Raw genomic sequence first — 18,838 nt, 5'->3', positions numbered from 1 at the left:
CATACAGTGTACTTCTAGGCCTAATGTAAAATGTCACTTACCTCATTATAGATATCAGATGCCAGGTAAAGGGTCTCAACCTCAAGGCATAACGTTGAGAGGGATCCCTGCTCAAGGGGGAGATCACTGCCATGCAGCCTGCTGCTGTACAGGAGAGCTCAATGGGCTCAGATGGGCTACAGATATTTATAAAGTGATTGACTTGTAGTCAACCCCCCCTTTGGTGTACGTGCAAGTATGCAGCCATAGCAGTTTTAGTTTTGTCTAGTCACAGCTCAGGCTGGTACTGTTAGCTCCTGATAAGATGTGGCCTAGGCCCCTTGTCTCCTGAGAAGATATGGCCTAGCACAATTATCAAGGTTTGCACAGAAAGGCTGATTTTAGTCAGGCCTACTTGTCGATGATGCCTGAACCAAAGTACTGTTCACTCAGTCAAAGTGGGTGCATCCATCACACTCTAGCCATCACTTTCAAAACTGTGACAATTCTAGAAATTTAGTCTTTTCCCTATTGGAACATACATCTGTACAGAAATGGTATGTGCACCTCCTCTGTATAACCTGAAAGCTTTGGCTATCGAATGAATAACATGGATAGCTGTAGAAAGCTTAATTTCTTAAACAAAAATAAATTACAAAGACAGCAATATGTGAAATGTGATATGAAATTGATTTTTATCAGTTTCCAGTGGCTTTTTTTCTTATCATTATAAAAGCTTCCTCTCCCTGCCAACAGTCATCACTAGTTTTCTTTAGTTTTCATAATTGTAAGAACCAGATGGAGTCATGTCACAGAAAATTAAATCATGTATTTTATTGCTTACTTGTTGAGGATGAATAAGAACATGAATTACAAACAGTGGGTTCCTTAAGCCTAGAATCAACTGCCTCATAGATATATAATGCTTTTATCAGCTTGTTGCAGTAATGCTTCTGTACACTGGAGATCATTCTGCTTAGTGAAACAGTAACATTTAGCATTTCAGGAAAACTGTCAGTTCAAGAACAAAATTATAAATTCTTAAAGAACTTTCATTGTTATATGGGCAAAGCAAGAACTACGTAAATGACCTCTGCTGTAATAAGTATGCATCGATGCTTTAGCAGAACAGCACATTAGGTTCATTTACTCTTGACAAATGTGAACATACCCATAAACTTTCTTAACTGGAGTGAGAATATACAAGATGTCACTTAAAATACAATTCTGTGGAACGGGTAAAGACAAACCCAGTTTTTCAAAAATCACCTCCGGTGGCAGGACAGGATTTTTTTTTTATGTTTACTTTCAAACCCAAGTCATAAGGCAGAACTTAACATTCATTTGGCATTAGCCAATCATTCAAGTAACTCTTCACTTTCTTTACCACATAACCCTTGTATATCTCATTAGAGCACTCCCAAGATGCTCTTAATTTTAACCCTACTTGACTTAACCAACCCCATCTACTATTGAAACTTCTTAATTTGCATCAGACAAAACCTACTCATCTCTTCAGGAGAGCAGCCACTGGCTGCCTTATCTGATTTCATTGCAAGATTGGGTTATGCACAAAGGTATTTCTTCTGAATAACCTGGTCTTGCAATGAAATCAGCTAGAGCAGACAGACCCCTAGGCACTGAGATGCACAGAGCCAGAAACACAAATAAGTCTTTGCTAACAGATATTGATAGAGGACTAAGTTCTACAGAAACTATAGAAGAATAAAATCATGTCATGGAGAATTTCCTATAAGTTAAAGAAGTCAATTACACACAGCTTTAAAGAGCATTAATTTATTATCTATTCTCTGTGTGCTACCTCAGAAACAGTCTAATTATATACAAAAATTTGGAATGTTGAATAAATGCTGATCAATAAAAACATTTCATAGCTGTTGAAAAAGTAATATTTCTAAACAAAACCAAAATAACTATAAGGGTTTGATTTTGTGTGTTGCTTATTGCTATACATGTGTTCATAGAATGCTTTCAAGTATATACACATTTTTAACTCTAGTCCAAAAAAGAAACTAAACAATATTTACATAAAAAATATGTGGGAGACTTAATCTTTTCATTACAACAATTGAACTGATTCTTTAATGACCTATTAAGAATAGAAAGAATTAACAGAGTTTGCATCAACTCATTGGCATGCTGAGGAGCTTAGGCTGCTGATGGATTTTATTCTATTAAAAATGTAGTTTAAGATGCATTCAAAATGAAAAGTGCTAATATTGTCTCTCCTCCTGTTGTATCCTGGCTGGACTAGTTCAGGAGACATCTTTCTCCTACTCTGCAAAATCATCTAGTTTGACATGTTTACCTTTACACACAGACGCTGAAGGAACAAGCACATTTCAGTCCACTGAAAACTCCAATGTTTACCGAATAATCTATATTTTATTAGATAGTTAATTTGCTAATTTACTGAAGACAAGCTTTGGCCAAGTATTTATATTTTTAAAGTACGTTAATAGCAAAAAGAGGTCAAAGGAAAACATTAGCCCAATACTCGTTGAAGATAGTCACTTGAAAAATAGGGATGAAGAAATAGTAAAGGCATTCAATGTGTTTTTTGCCTCAGTTTAATAATACTGATAGACCTTGGGCTGCCTGGTCCACTGAGTCAGAGGACCATGACTGCAGGGACAGTGACTTTCCATTAGTGGACACTGAAATTGTAAAGGAACCAGCTGTATCAGCTGAATGTTCACAAGTCCATGGGCCCTGATGGGATTCATCCCAGAGTACTGAAGGAGCTAGTGGATGTTAAGGCAGGACCCCTCTTGATCACTTATCAAAGATCTTGGGAGTCTGGGGAGGTCCCTACTGACTGGAAGCTAGCCAATGTTATTGCAATTTACAAGAAGGGTGTGAGGGAAGGAAGACCCAGGAAAGTACAGACCTGTTAGTCTAACCTCAGTACCTGGAAAAATTATGGACATGATTATATTGGGTGCTATTGAAAGGCATTTATAGAACAATGCAATCATCAGGCACAGTCAACATGGGTTCACAAAGGGAAAGTCATTTCACTAATTTGATGGGACAAGGTCACCCACCTAGTGGAGGAATGGAAGGTGGTGGATGTAGTTTTTCTGGATTTTAGTAAGGCTTTTGATACTGTCCCTCACAGCATCCTTCTGGACAAGTTGTGAGATGAGCAGATTCACAGTGCAGTGGGTGAAGAACTGGCTGAATGGCAGAGCTCAGAGGGTTGTAGTAAATGGGGCTGCAGCTGGCTGGCGACTGGTCTACCAGCGGTGTTCCTCAGGGTTCAGTTCTAGGGCCAGTTCTGTTCAACATATTTATCAACGATCTGGATGCAGGAGTTGAATGCACCATTAGCAGGTTTGCTGATGATACCAAACTGGGAGTTGCTTTTGACTCTCTCAAGGGACAAAAGGCCTTGCAGAGGGGGATCTAGGTACATTGGAGCATTGGGAAATCATCAGTGGCATGAAATTTAACAAGAGCAAATGCTGGATTCTGCACATGGGATGGAGCAAATTAGCAATGGTATGAAGTGGGAGAGGAGTGGCTGGAGAGCAGCCCTGCAGAAAGGGATCTGGGGGTGCTGGTTGACAGCAGGCTCAATATGAGTCAGCAGTGTGGCCTGGTAGTCAAGAGGCCAAACTGCATCCTGGGGTGCATCAAACACAGTATAACCAGCTGGCCAAGAGAGGTGATTAGCCCACTGTATTCAGCGTTGGTGTGGCCTCACCTTGAGTACTGTGTGCAGTTCTGGGCCCCACAGTTTAAGAAGGATGTTAAGGGACTCAAATGCATCCAGAGGAGGGCAACAAAGCTGGTGAAAGGGCTGGAAGGAATGTCCTATGAGGAGTGGTTAAGGACTCTGGGGTTGTCTAGTTTGGAGCAAAGGAGGCTGAGGGGTGACCTCATTGCTCTCTGCAGCTTCCTGAGGAGGGGAAGTAGAGAGGGAGGTGCTGATCTCTTCTCCCAGGTATCCACTGACAGGATGAGTGGAATGGCTCAAAGTTGTGTCAGGAGAGGTTCAGAGTTAACGTTAGGAAGCATTTCTTTACCAAGAGGGTGGTCAAACACTGGAACAGGCTTCCTAGAGAGGTGGGTGATGTTCCATGCCTATCAATGTTTAGTTTAAGAGCATGCTTTAATTTTTGGTCAGCCCTGAATTGGTCAGGCAGTTGTACTACATGATCATTGTAGGTCCCTTCCAACTATTCTATTCTATTTCCACAAAAAGTACTAAACTTCTTGCTATAAATCTCTACTTCTACAGTTCTACCAGAGCCAAACAGTTGTTGGTAGATTTTTCCTGTGATATATAAATCTGAAAATTAAGTATAAAACTTCTGTTACCATTAAAGGAAAATACAATACTGTATAATTCCTCAGTGATATATTTAAATGTACTGCAAAATGTATACAAAGTCAGTCCAAGATCAATAAAGAATCAGTTCTGCATTTTGGACTTTTCCCCTTCCCAAAGATACAGGTTATGTAGAAGACCAAGTTAATTTAGGACCTGTCTGTATGCATTCCCTTTAAAAGGCAATGTGAACATTTTTCATTTTCAATTAAAAAAATAGAAACTAAACAACAAAAAAACACATCTTAGAAGGGGAACATTGACTCCTGCCATTCTATAGCTATGTTTTTTGTTCTTTTCTTTGAATATTAACAGCACATGGAAAATAAATGAATTTTATCAAAATACAGCACATTTCCGCTAATATATAAAAAAATAATTTCCTATGTAAATATTATCGAAAATCAACTAAAAAGAAGTAAAATATCCAAAGAGCTGCTAAAGGGTTTCAATTAAAATTATTAGAACTATACACAGTACAATAAGCAATAGTTAACATCTTTGAAAGAAGTGCAATAATATTGGAGTTCACTTATTTAAGTACTATCTGTTTATTATCACTATCTATGTATATTCCTCTCTCTTCCCGCTCATTGTCCCAAAACTACAGGAGGCTGGTGGTTTTGCTAGCTTTATTAAAAGCATTTATTTTTGTACACATGGGTTGAAAAAAGTAACTTATACCCATTTCAAACTACCAACTTATATGTAATTAAAAATGAACTGCAATAGCTGAATATTGCTCCAATGACAGGCTAATAATTGGCCCTGATTAAAAACAGTTATTGGTCTTCTATGGCACTTTTCCCTGGTCCATAACAACTGTGTATTAATTATCACTGCAGATTATGCAGTCTATTCAATTACAAAGGAGAAAGAGAAAAAGAAAGTTAATGCTTCTGGTAAACAAAATTAATATAAGCATAATTTAATATTTTATACAATAATAAGGAACAAAGGCAGTCTGTGGTAAATCACTTACATTACTATAGTTAGAAACCCTTTAATGACTCTGAAGTGTCTAGTTCACATTTAATATTACCTGTAGGAACAGCTCTTTAAGAAACATCATTACCAACTGGTAGGTTGTAAGTCCACCCTCCCTTTGATCTCCATCTCACCACAGCAATTCTCCATCACTGTTTAAAGTTTCACAAACTTGCTTTGGTTACCTAGCTCCATACATATGGTTTCCTTTTTGATTAACAAGGCAATGCAAAGGCCAAACAAAATTGAAATTACTTTCATAACCTTTCTTGCATCATTTACTTTGTGTTTAAATATATATTACAGGCAACAACCTTAAAAACTGGCCATTTCAGTTTCATTTTTAAAATCTAGAAGGTTGAAATGGAGTATTTTTTATAAAGATAAGTATCACCATTTGCACAAAATTTGGGATTTCCATGGTAGAGAAAAACCTCTGGGCACAGTTCCACAGTACAGTTGAAAAAATTCTGTATGCAAGAAAACCCAACTAAACATGAATCACGTGGCAAATGAATATTCAATGACTACATTAAGAAAAAATCCTGTAGAATATCACAACTTTGTATTTACAGTCTTCCTAAAAATGTGTAAGCTTTTATTGCATTTTCTATTGGTAGACATACACTCCAGAACTAAACACTTTTTCTTCTTTCTTGATTCCAGATTTAGACAGCAGATAGTTGTTTCACCTGACCTTCATTCTGTCCAACCAGCGCCACTTTCCATCTACCCACTCATCTATACAATGTGCACACAGCAAAGCCAACATTTTGTATCTTCTGTCCATATCTACAGAAGTGGTTTCAGCATAACACATTAATATCTGATGAATAGAAATAAAGGCAATAAACAGCTACAGGACAGACAGTCCTGCCATCTGTCCATTGGCTATAACCAAGGCTTTGCAAAGCATTGAACAAAGTTTAGTGATGTGTATGAATTATCCAAAAATAAACCTACCATCTGTACAAAAAAACAACACAGGTTTGTTCTTGGAGGAGTGATCCTTAGATTGCTACAATGCTTAAAAACAAGTTTATTCACCATATGAATTTCCAAAATGATTTCTTGAACACTCTATACAGTGGCTTTTCCCCCTTTAAGCACAAGTTCAGGATTTAATTTTCTGTACAAATTTTGATCCTAATTCTTTTCCAGTTCCTTTTGTGTATAAAACCAGGCAAAATATTCAGTTTCCCATAAGTCTTTCAATGAATTCTGCTGGCTTTTCCCCTCAATCCACAGTATTTATGAAGAAACTTCTCGTACAATAATAAGTTCCACTGCATTCTGGAAAGTCTTTAGCAAAGATACTGCTAGTCCATGATCAATACTGATGAAGCTGTATCCATTAGCCTAAAAAGAAAATTTAAAATTTGAAAATGATAGCCTCATATTTCATATTAGTTTAAGCTTGAACCAAGTTTAAAATAATCAAATTTTATATGAACGCAGACAATAAGACACTGCAGATTTGCAGATTACATTGTTGATGTGAGTTGAACATGTACCTATACGTTACAAGAAATTAAACTATTGTGTTAGCCTTGGAAGAATTTTGCCCCAAAGTTATTGAATATATTTACAAATAACCAAAAGAGAAAGCTGAACTTTAAGCCATTAACATCAGACATTGAATTCATCAGCCTTAATACAGCCATGCCAAAAAAAAAAAGAAAATGCAGTACAAATGATACCTCCCAGTTTAAATACTAGAAATGGCATTTGTGATAAATTAAAACTATTGAGGCCTTTAAAAAAAAAACATTAATGGCATTGGGAGCCATTTTAGTAGGCCTTTACTCCCCTTTCTAGCACTCCCAATTTCTCCCCATGCTTTGAGTGTCCTGCTCTATGTTCCTCTCTATCCTCAAAAATCCAGTACCTTTAATTCCATTTTAAGTATGTATTTAGAGGAATTCTCACCTTTCATGTGAGGGGCTGATGTCACAAGGAGAGCATGTTATCGTTCAGCAATTAAAGCCAGACAATTTAAACAAGCAATCTGGTAGGAACTGATCCAACTTACCACAAGTCCTGCTACTATAGCTTGGGAGTTGAGACAGTAGTAATAGGAAGTAGAAAAGAGCTTAGAATACTTGTTACTAACGCTAAAACCATTATATTGTGACACACTAATTTCACACCCCCACCAGTCTACCCCTTTGTGGAACACAGTTCAGACTGGATGTAATGAAAATTCCTGTCTCCCTGCCATGTCTAGCAGTGGATCAGATTGCTCTGAGAGGTTATGCACTCTTTGTCCTTAGAAGTTTTCTAAGACCTTCCTGGAAAAATCCCCGAGTAACCTGTTCTGACCTACTAGCTGACCCTGCTTTGAGCAGGAGGTTAGGTGTGAGACCTGAGGTCACCCCCAGATTGAATTTTGCTGTGATTCTAAGCAACAATGTAATTCTTGGGACAGGTTTGGCTTGGCAAATGCAAGCAAGCCCAAGTGGCCTACAAGACAGGGAAAACATGGCTATGGTTCAACTTCTCAGGGTGTATTACTGCTAATTCACATTCTGTCTGGGTGGTAAAATCTTGCAGAATGGCAGATTTGTCCAGTTTAAACTGTTACTGCTTCCAGTTGTGCATCCCACCTTTCTCCATGAGCTACTGCCCTTTATATAGCAACAGAGAGAACTAATCATGCACTCTGCGGCTTAGCTGTGCCATTTTGGAGTTGCAGCTGCTTATCCCATCACCAAATGCTCTTGCTACCAGCTGAATCCTTTGTTGTAAAGGCAGTAATTTTAAATCTGTCTAGGGTTGCAGAAAAAGTTTTACATATAGACTGTTCAGAAAGCAAGTGGGAATAACCCTTCCAAATCATCATTTGTACAGAATGTCCTACTCCTAACCTAATATGCAACAATCTTAACTTACATGCAATTATCTAGTCACTATAATTTAGAATATTATTAGACATGCATTATAATATGTGCCTAATGCATGTTTTACAGAGAATGTTGCAAAATCAAGCATAGCAAAGTCATTTTGTGAGAGATGATACTCAGTCAAAAACTGCAGATGTTTAAGTCTCAACAAGACAGTAGGACTGTCATTACATTGTCACTGGGATTCTCATGAGTATAAAGAACATGCTGTTACACAAAACCCAACACTGTTAGTTATTAGAAATGAAACATGTCTAAGCATGCAAATGCAACTTCTTCAGCTCTTTTTCAAACTATGAATTCCTCATTAAACAAAAAGCAAAATCCAAGCAAAGTGCCAGCATGACAAAAGGAAACTTCATTATAAATGTCACACGGACAAATTAAGTTCCATAAATACAGGAACAAACCATTAAAACTAAAGTTTCACACACATTCCACTCTATAAATATGTAACAAACATGCTGCCAGTATTTTCAAAGGTTTAACATGCTTCTTGTTCCTGTATGGAGTGTTGGAGGGTTCCCCTCCTTCCTTAAGGTTGTCTACATCAGTAAGAGAACTAGGATTTAGCGCCAGCTTTCTCTTGCCCCAATAAGGAAGAACAAGTACAGAACTATTTGCCATGCTCAAAACAAGCTATCTTTTAGTTCGAACAGCTTGATCTTAGTTTTAGTTGGGTTTTTTTTCTGTGTGCTTGTTGGGTTTTTCTTTTATTGGAAGAATTATGCTGTGTATTCAGTTTGGCTTTGTTTTAGAAAGTTCACGAGGTTGTGGTTTAATTGAGATAATAATGGTTTTTTTAAATTATTTTTTTTTGTGGGTAGTTTGGGGTTTTTTTGAGAAAACAGAAATGCAGCAGAGTTGACTCTATAAGCATTCTCAAACTAGTAATGTGGTGAATAATTAATAATTTTTAACAAGCTCTGCAATTTTAAGGGTGGCTACAGCACTGTTCAAATGTCCTGTTAGCCTGTTTCCCTAAGAAAGTAAGGCTTATAATCCCTTTGCCCATTTTCTTGACCCCTTCCCAAATAACTTATGAGCCCATCAGACAAATTTCAAACAAATCTGATACAATAGAGGTCTGAAAAGTACCAACTTCCTACAGAAAAGAAATGCACAGCTGCAGCCCAGAAGCCATGGCTCCTGAAGCAGATGGAGCAGCCAGGAGGTACATGCTGTGACCAGACAGGTATCAGCCAGTCAAGTAGTAGCTTCTGCCAGTGCTTACACGTCCAGCCTGTCAGATGGGGGAAAGGCAGCAAAGACTAGCAAGAACTGCAGGATGGAGGGGGATGTAAGAGTTGCAGCTGGGGAGAGGGGTTGTGAGAGGCAACTGCTAATGTTCAGACAATGCATTATTCAGGAAACTACATGTGAATAACCACAAGTTAAAAAACTGAATGATAGCAAAGCCTAATGAAAACACTCATGTTCCATCTTGAATGCCAACATTAGGCTTGGTTTTTGTCTTTAAAGTGTGAAAAATGTCCAGAATTTGAAAAATGATCCAGCTGATTAATGCTTCAGCCTGTATCACCTATCCTAATGTTAAGTGGAAGAAATTTAAAAGCATCATTCCAGAATATAAGAATGCTTCTGGAAATCTATATAAAAATTAAATGTTCTGCTCTTAGAAAAGGTGCAAACTAAAAATGAACTGGTATATTACACAGACTAGTTAATTAGATGACTACAGTACCTGAATTATTTTATCTCCGGGCTGCAACAACTTAGATGCTGGTCCTTCTGGTTGCACTCTGGTTACAAATATACCCTTGAAAAACAGAGGTGGAAAACATTTTTAACAACTTGTTTCATAAATACTGTGGTAGCATGAAACAGATGCAATTCAAAACATCTCAATTTTCCATCCTAAGTAGAAGAGAATGCAATATTATTCTACAGATCTACTGGCTTTTGTGACTGCCTTCCTTTTCTGATGTTAAATCCAGGAGAATTGTCTTTAAAAGAATATTGAAGGGCAAATTCTGGTCTGCCTTTGTTTAATTTGGCAGATGTACATGTAAAGACGAATTACCAAGCAGCAGAAATAAGGCTGTAGGCTAAATCATGTTCTCTTTTAAGAGGTTTTCTAATTGTAAACTCCATAATTCACGATCTCAAATCTGTTGACTGATATCTAGAACAGCACAAGAAACACCCAGAATAATCCTCTGCGTTTTTATGTGACCACAGTGGTTGCCTACCACCCTGATTTTCCATAATAATTTGTCAATTTTCTCCCATCAAGCCCTGGAATTTAGTGGCTTGGGTTTGGGAGATATACATGTTTTTTAATTTGGCAAATACTATGAAAAAAATATTAATCAGAATGATTTTAAGACGCATTAGTATAAAATACTCACATCATCTTCAGGTCTGAATGGATTCCCTCTACCACCAACTCCTCCTGATATACTAAATCCAAGTTCTGGATCCTTGTCAATTCTCACTTGGATCTAGTTACAACCAAAGTTAGAACTGGCTGAAAATTTGCATCCAAAGCTACTGTAATGAAATTATTATTAACAAATTCACCTGAACAAAAGCTTTTAAAAAGAAAAAAAAACCTCAAAAACCCCTTTTATCACAATTAGAGAGTATTATATCTCATAATATTAATTCAGAACAAGATTCCAATACAACAACATCTTGTATCATTGTACACAAGTTTTAGTTCAATATTGCTACAATTATAATCATAGTAGTCCATGTAGGCTTTAAATTCAGAGATGTCTAGATATTGTGTAAATTAATTTAATGCCACCAACAAATACACATGTTCATATGAAATAACTGGTTCTTCTTATTTCCTTGCTACTTCTAGCTGAATTTTAAAAATCAAACCTAGTTCCTACTTTCACTTTAAGTTCTACACAGCCAACACTGTCATCCCTTTCTCTTGCCAGAAGAGTTGACTAGAAAACTTATTTTACACAGAAAGTGGCTGTTCTCATTCTAGCACAGAATGAAAACATAGCTCTCAGTATTTCCTCAAAAAAACACAGAAAGTTGCCCACAATGAATGAGCCATTAAATTGTATAAGAATTTTTTTACCCACATCTATCGTAAATAAAACTGATAATTTATCAGGCATGCATCAGATGCGTACACTTTTTTTTAATCTTGGTTTTTGTTTAGGGCTGCACGCTTCTACATTTGCAGGTTTTTGAAACACTCTGGATAGCAACGAATAGATGCAAAGTACTCTAAGTTTGTATTTTTTGCAGTTACTACATCAATAATTAGTTGGCGATCAATAAATGTACATAAGAAATAAATTTCTCTCAGTATAAAGATGCAAGCATAAGTTTCTGGTACATTCTGTTAAGAAACTACTGCATTTCTCTTTTAAAATGTTCACATTAAAAGGAAAAAGCTCAAAACTAGAAGGAATGTGTGATTTCAGTAGGACAGCACTGAGATAACATTGTCTTCTGCTGGAGATAAAGTCCTATATGATTTCTGTAACCATCTACAGAGAAACAGTAATAAATGAAAACAATGTAACAATTCACTGCCACTGACAGACAGATGTCATATATTCAAGTTAGATTTTATCCTTACCTCTTGCTTTGCCAATTCATGGCTTTGTCTGGGGGAACACTGAGACTGGGTATAGGGAGGTTGGTGGGCAACTTTCAACATCAGATAATCAATTAGTTGTTCTCTAGATGGATGTCTTGCTACTGATGATTGGGGAGGGAGATTATGAACTTGGCTGTAGTTTGCCTGAGGTCTTTGAGGCTGGCACATTTGTCCATTTGTAAAAGGTATCTGAATAAAAAATAAATACCTAATATCATACATTTTATAAGCAGCAATCCTCAATGCCTCCTTTATTGTTTCAATATTTCTCATGCTTGATTAATTTTAATTCTAGGAACATCACCAAAACTACTCTTCTGGATCACGTACAATTGCACGCAATTTTCATTATATTCATCAGCTCTGACCTCCTGAGAAAAAAAAATTTAAAACCAAAAAATTACTTTGAGTGATAATCTACTACAACAGACTGGACAAGGTCTTTGTTTTTAGCACTTGCTTCACTGAGTTATCTCAATGATTATTTTCTGGCAGTGCAACTGACAGTATTGACGCTTGGTTTATATCATTATAGTTTGCACTTTTATTGCATAAAATTCAGAGATTTTTGTAACAAACCCCAGTAGATCATACACAAAATAAGAATCCTACACAGCTAGTAGACAGAAATTATATACTCTCTGAGCATCTTTTGGTGACTACTTCACAAGAAAACCTGACTAAATTCACATACAAGCTCAAGATTTTAATATGAAAACTGTAATGATATTTTCAATAAATGATATTTTGTTAAAACATGTGTCACTGATTTGATGGGTATAATGATGAAAAACAGCAAGCAGTAAGGTACACAACTGTAAAGACATGCAGCGTATTCAAATAATTTCATTAAGAACGATACTGGAGGTGGCAACATTTCTTACTGAAGCCTCAGAGTTATTGTTCAGCTCTGTGGCTGTATTGAGATGGGCAGCCTTTTCCCTCCTTACCCGTATGCCTCATGCTCTTACCCAGCCTAAGTAGTCACTCATCCATCTGTATGATTCCCACATTAAAAAAATGCTACAGTCTTGAGTCACAGATTTTTCTGCCTACCACCATTATCCCACTAGTTATAGGATACAAAGATATTAAAATACTCTATTTGTCATTATAAATAACTGAAATGTGCAAATTTCAACCTTTAACCATGCTGTGAATAGACACACAACAGAACCTATTCTGTTGATTTTTATGCCAAAATGATTCTGAGAAATGGTAATGTGTGTGCGTAATTTTTTTTAGGTTATTTACAGATCAGATGCATTAAATTTACATGATTTTCTACTGCCTTTTCTGAAAATCTAAAGCATGACAGGAAAACTAATTTTTGTTGCATTGCCAGAGGTAGAGTTTACATAGGTAACATGTATCAACTATGCCAATTCCCAATATCCAGGGTCTGTAGAAATGCAACTGAAATTACTGAAGTTATAAAGATAAAATAGATTGCTGCACCGTAATAACTTACAAGCATCTGTTTAGTTTCATTGTAGTAAGTCCTGCCTGTATAGATGGTTCTTAGAGATGAATACAGAATGTCTCCTACAAATTCTAATTTATCATCAGAATTTCATCACAACAGATTTCAAGTTTGTTTAAAAGGTTTAATCAGCTTCAATTTGCTTTCCTGAAATCATCTGCCATATTCCAATTTCCACTTGCAATTATGTCTTTTGCTGCAAATGTCTTCTTTCAAAGCTTCACTGAAGAAAAATGAAAACTATTCCCTTTCATATAGTTAACTATTTTATCTTCCAAAAAGAGGATGCTATTTCAGTTACAACACCTTCAATACCTGGGTGAAAGTCAAATCCTGTTTTACATTTTAAAGAAGCCCCAGTTCCAACTGCTATCCCAGCATATGTTTCTACAAATAATAATAAATATATTCTATCCATGGTGTCATGTAGATAATTACCTGCACAGCTAATTTCTTCATGCTGTCCAGTGGAATATCTTTGAGACTAAGCATGGCAGATGAGTAATTCTGCTGTCCTGAAATGAATACCTCATCATGGCAGTGGTCTCCTGGAGTAGAAGCCTGGGGATGCTTTGAACAGAACAAAGCAGTAAAGAAGAATGTCTTCATATTATTCAAATTTAAAAAATCTCATAAGAAGCCCAGAATAAAACATTTTGAGGCCTTTATCATTCTTTATCTTCTTTGATTAGCTAGTACATTGTTTATGTAGAAAAATCTTACTAGCCAAGACACCACACCCATAAAATATTGCTGGATATTTACAAAAACTAGCAACTGTAGAGGTGTCTTTGATCACCAATACATTGATAAGTCAACAAATGCTAAAGACTGCCTATTCAAGGATTCACAAGGTTAAAAGAAGTCTTCTGTTGACTTTATCCTGCTCACTATGGATACCATAACATCACTCAGAATGCTCAGAGTTAAGGAATCATTTCCTTGCATTTTCTTACAAACTAAAATATTAATTTTCTTGAATGCCTAAAGTATCTTACAGTACAGTTTACATCATCAGATTTTGTTTGGGGGAGGAAAAAGCATAATAAAAATTAGTTCAAACCTTCATCAACCTAGATTAAATTCAGAACAGTAATCTCTTGTTTACATATCTCGTTTCCTTTACAAGGAAACCAGACAGTTTTACATATGTTCAACCATCTATAAAAGCCGATTAGAAAACTCAACTTCATGACATTGAAAAGCCTTGCAATAAAGTTAAAGCATATGAAGTGAAGGCAAAGTCTTTGATTTAATGCCTATAAAAAAAAAAATCCAGCACAGAAATTGTATTCTTTTTATTGAAAGCTTTGTCCATATATAAAAGGATAACTCTATCAATTTAAGGACACCTCACAGTTTATTCTTTCCCCTTCTATATATTGCAATAGCCTCCTGTAGGTACTCACTCGAACAACGTGCACACCAGAACCTCTTCTGTCTGCAACACTCAAGGCAACACTACCCTGGCTGCCATGCAGATCCCTAGAGCTGCCATACTGAAAGCTGCTAACTGCAGCATAATTGGAATTAAAGGACCTAGACAGCATGCTCTGAATAAAGAGGGGACAGATTTAACACAGATTAGTGCAGCATGCATAAACCACAAAACATGTTATATATAGATTAATACAAACACATTCCATTGTCATGCAAGAACAGTGCCACTGTGATGTATAAAACAGTTTACATGCAGAATTACATGTAAATAAAGTAATTAAAAAGTTAATGTATCTGGAGAAACAATAAAGGTGCACAGCTTATCAAAATTTCTAGGTTTTCATTAAATTTGCAATATAAAAAATGTTGTAGGCAGAGAAGCTGGCGGTCAAGATACACACCTGTGGAAAACCATCTAATTACCAGTTATTTTGTCTCACCCCCCCCCCCCCCCATTACTGGTACAGTACAAATAAAAATTTACACAGTGCCAGAGATTTGACCGTTTCACTGGGTTTTCTTGCTATTGCAATGCTGTCAACATCCAAAATGCATTCCAATAACACTTCATTCAAGAATGTGAACGAGCCTTATTTAAAGAAAAAGCAGCTGGTAAGAAACCTTGGAGTCCATCCCTGTGCCACTGTAGGCAATCAAACAGGTAACATGAGCTCAAGGACATAAGTGATAGTGGTTTGGATTTGAGCTTCATTACCTTGCAAACCTGACCTCTGCAGCATTGGCAAGGGTAATAGAAAGAAAACAGTAGACATTACCGTCTTGCCACCATGGACTTTTGTAGTTATAACAAAACAAAATAAAAAGACTGCACAAAAGAAGAAAAGGAAAATCTCCCATGTGCCACCTGAGAAATGAAACAAACCTATCTTAAAACAGTGACAAAGATCCATGAAAAAATATCATAGTAAAAGATATATCACAAAGCATCAAAACCCAGCAAATCCAAAGCTTGTGTGTTTTTTTTTTAAGTTTCTAACTTTTCCAAGTAACAAAAAAGTTCAGAATATATATAATTTGACTAAGATACTGCAGCAACTCTTACATGAATAAATACATTTTGCTTTTTGTCTGTTGACTACACAAACTAATCTGATTTTGAAAATAGTCACTAGTCCTCAGGCAGACATTTGTTCTTTCATAATAGCTTTATCTTGTGAAATTAAAACTAGTTTAATAATCAGTCATATGCCTCTGCATATTCATACTCTTCAGATGCTCTGGTAGCACAGTCATTTGAAATCCATTTGGAAAATAGCATTTACTGACAATACTTGGCTTTTCTTGGTCAAGGCTCTTGGATAACCTCTCACTCAATGTGAGCACAGTGAGCTTTCTTCATGCTCCTCTTCTACACCTATCCTGTTCTCTAATCAAAGTATTTTTCAAGCTTCCAGACAAGTCTCCAGAAGTTTTTGCCCTCTTGGGAGGGGAAAATTATACTCAGCATTCAAGTCTCTCTTTACTAAACATTCTATATAAGCTTACTGCTCCTCTAAGTTTCAGTCCAAACACCCAGATGAAACTGCTAAAGCCAGCTTTCCTTAGCTTCTTAGTGTCTCAAAGCATCTTCCTACAACTCTTCTCAAAATACTCTATATAATTAGCCAGGTGGCCTTTTCCCCACTTGTACAAGCAACTGCCTGAAGTCTCCTTACAGGAAGCTCCTCTCAGAGGCTCCTAAATGTCTACATCTGTAAATGGCAAAAAGACAAAAATAGAAGGGATGCATGGTGAGACTAGAAAGACTTCTGAAAGTGTCTCTAGCAGACCATCTTACTATAAAGATCCTTAGAACTGTTAGATTAACTCTTCTCTTAGAAGAACCAAAAGAGATGGTCAATAAATAGTGACAATCTAAGGTAGATCTGCAATAGGAGGTAGAACTTTCCTACAATTTGTAGAGGCATGAACTTCTCCATAAGGAATTAAGATTTCAGTTAACTCAGTTTAGTGAGCTTCAAGGTAATAATATAACCTGTGAGCAGTTTTATTCAAGGGTTTATAAAATTGCCTTTCTTGGTAGAGATTTTTTCCAAAGTACAAAAACTGATTGTGCAATTGATGTAGGGAAGACATGAGAAGTACTGCAAACACCGTTTTTCTCCTCTACATTGGGCACAGTGTCTTAACACTAAATTAGAAGGAATCCACAAGTAAACTGTATAGAACAAACACTTTTAAATTACATGGAGTTGTAAGAAAGCTTTAGTTTAACACAAGAAGATATTCCCAGTGACAAATCTAGGAAGTATTCTTCCTCTACCTATTTTTAGCTGGGAAGAGAGAAACTGAGGTGTTTGGAGTGAACAGTATCCCTCTTAATTTTGCTTCTCAACACAAGCACAATGAAGGTTGTACATTTTCTAGGAAGATTTCTGAAGATTGCTGCACCAGAGAAGACACTTCCAGAAATATGAATATGCAGATGCCACAAAAAAACCCTAATTTGAACTCCAATTTGTTAAAAAATTAAATATGGAATAAATGTATGGTCTAAACTTCAGATTAAATATGAATGTTAATTCCAATTACCAACTGCATTCTTTACATGATTTCCTACAGTGTCTTGGGGCATAGTGGCCTGCAAAAAAATAATTCAAATATTTGAGGCTTGAGAAATCTCATTTCAGCTACTCTAAACTATGTACGCTAACCAATATACATGCCATGTTCCGTTATTTTTTTGTGAAAGCTAAATTTACTAGAACTCAGATATTCAACTGTGAAGAAGACATAATAAAAGCTACAATATATCAAGAAAAAAAGGCTATGTATAAAGTAAAGAAAGTATTTGGCATATAAATTAGGATTTGTAGTCAAAATCGGCCTCTAAACGAATCAGTTTAGATGCAGGCAGCCAGTAGCATAGCTTTGGGGTTTATTTACATTCTTTTTCAATGCTAAGAATCAGAACATATTCTCTATTTGGCAGCTTACAAGAGAATTAACATTTTCAGATTTCAAATGTGTGTCTTTCAGGAAATGAAGCACCTTAAAGCATTTACTTAGGTGCAAGACAATAGTGGAATTTGCCTAAAATAATTTCTATTGGATAATGTTGTAATTTTAAGAGTGGCTGGAGTCTCTCATGGCCATTGATTAAATTTTGGTATAGAAAAGAACTAATAAAATTAAAATATCTGCAGGGAGCAAGACTCTACATTCTACTTATCTTAGAATAGCTTTAACTGGTAACTTAACTTCTAAGCTTAAGTATTAGCCTTTTAAAAATTTATTTATATTACAGTACTTAGAATCAATTGCCAGCTAAAGGTGGACATAAATAATCCTTTGAGGCTATATTAAATGTCTGGAAATCCCTTCACTTTTCATTCCACCCTATCTAAAATTCATTTGTTAAATTTGATTGGAATAAGTTTGCTCAAAGTATTTTGGAACACTTGAAATGCTTAAAATTGATGCTTAAAGCCTCTCTGAATAAAAGCACGCAAGCTAAAAATGCTTTGAAATCTTATAGAATTCTAGTAAGATACCAGTTTATCCCAATGAAGAGGAATCTAAATATTATGAAACTATTCTCCTTCAGTAATGTGGAAGGGGAAAAAAATATTAGGATTCTGGTTCTGAAAAAAAAAAAAGGTATCTTCAGTAAGTGACAGCATTATTATTGAAGAGTTACATATGGAGAATTACATATAATTTAAATTCTACTGTCATAAAATGTGTGCAGGGTCAGAACTTTTGTTTACATTCAAAATAAACAAGAACTGTATTCCTTTTGAAGTGTGATGTATTGATTTCTGAACTCCACAAAATATCATTATAACACATTGACGGTTCAGTAGTCCATTAAAAATGGAGAAACAAAATAAAACTGAAATAAAAATTTAAGCTGACAGCTACTGAATAGATAGCATTCCTTTAATTTATTACTATCAAAATATTCTTCAGGCTATGATCTTACAAACACTTAAGAACTTAATTTTATGTGTGCATAGACCCACTGAAGTAATTTCCCTTGACATATTTAAACAAGCTTAACTTGGAAAGAATCTGAGGCTGTACCAATCAAAATATTTTTCTAAATTAGGTATGTTGAGGAAAAAAAAAAT

The 18,838-nt window shown here is 35.9% G+C and overlaps 1 protein-coding gene across 17 annotated transcripts in view; it reads right to left on the bottom strand.

Moving 5' to 3' along the window:
• Positions 1 to 793: 793 nt before the first annotated feature.
• LOC129783186 (erbin-like) overlaps positions 794 to 18,838 on the bottom strand; it is a 121,408-nt gene continuing 103,363 nt past the window's right edge. For 12 of the 17 annotated variants that reach the window (XM_055793043.1, XM_055793046.1, XM_055793041.1 and 9 more), the window contains 6 exons: positions 14,714 to 14,857; positions 13,743 to 13,874; positions 11,801 to 12,010; positions 10,599 to 10,691; positions 9,932 to 10,006; positions 794 to 6,682 (listed from right to left, as the gene is read on the bottom strand). In XM_055793043.1, coding sequence (XP_055649018.1) covers positions 6,575 to 6,682; positions 9,932 to 10,006; positions 10,599 to 10,691; positions 11,801 to 12,010; positions 13,743 to 13,874; positions 14,714 to 14,857 — 762 coding nt within the window. In that variant the 3' untranslated portion in view covers positions 794 to 6,574. Of the gene's footprint in view, positions 6,683 to 9,931; positions 10,007 to 10,598; positions 10,741 to 11,800; positions 12,030 to 13,742; positions 13,875 to 14,713; positions 14,858 to 18,838 lie in introns of those variants that run through there. The other 5 variants (XM_055793053.1, XM_055793054.1, XM_055793058.1 and 2 more) reach the window with 3 other exon arrangements.

Source organism: Falco peregrinus, chromosome W (assembly GCF_023634155.1).
Source record: "Falco peregrinus isolate bFalPer1 chromosome W, bFalPer1.pri, whole genome shotgun sequence".
Taxonomy (NCBI): Eukaryota; Metazoa; Chordata; class Aves; order Falconiformes; family Falconidae; genus Falco; species Falco peregrinus.
This window is presented reverse-complemented; position numbering and strand designations above follow the sequence as displayed.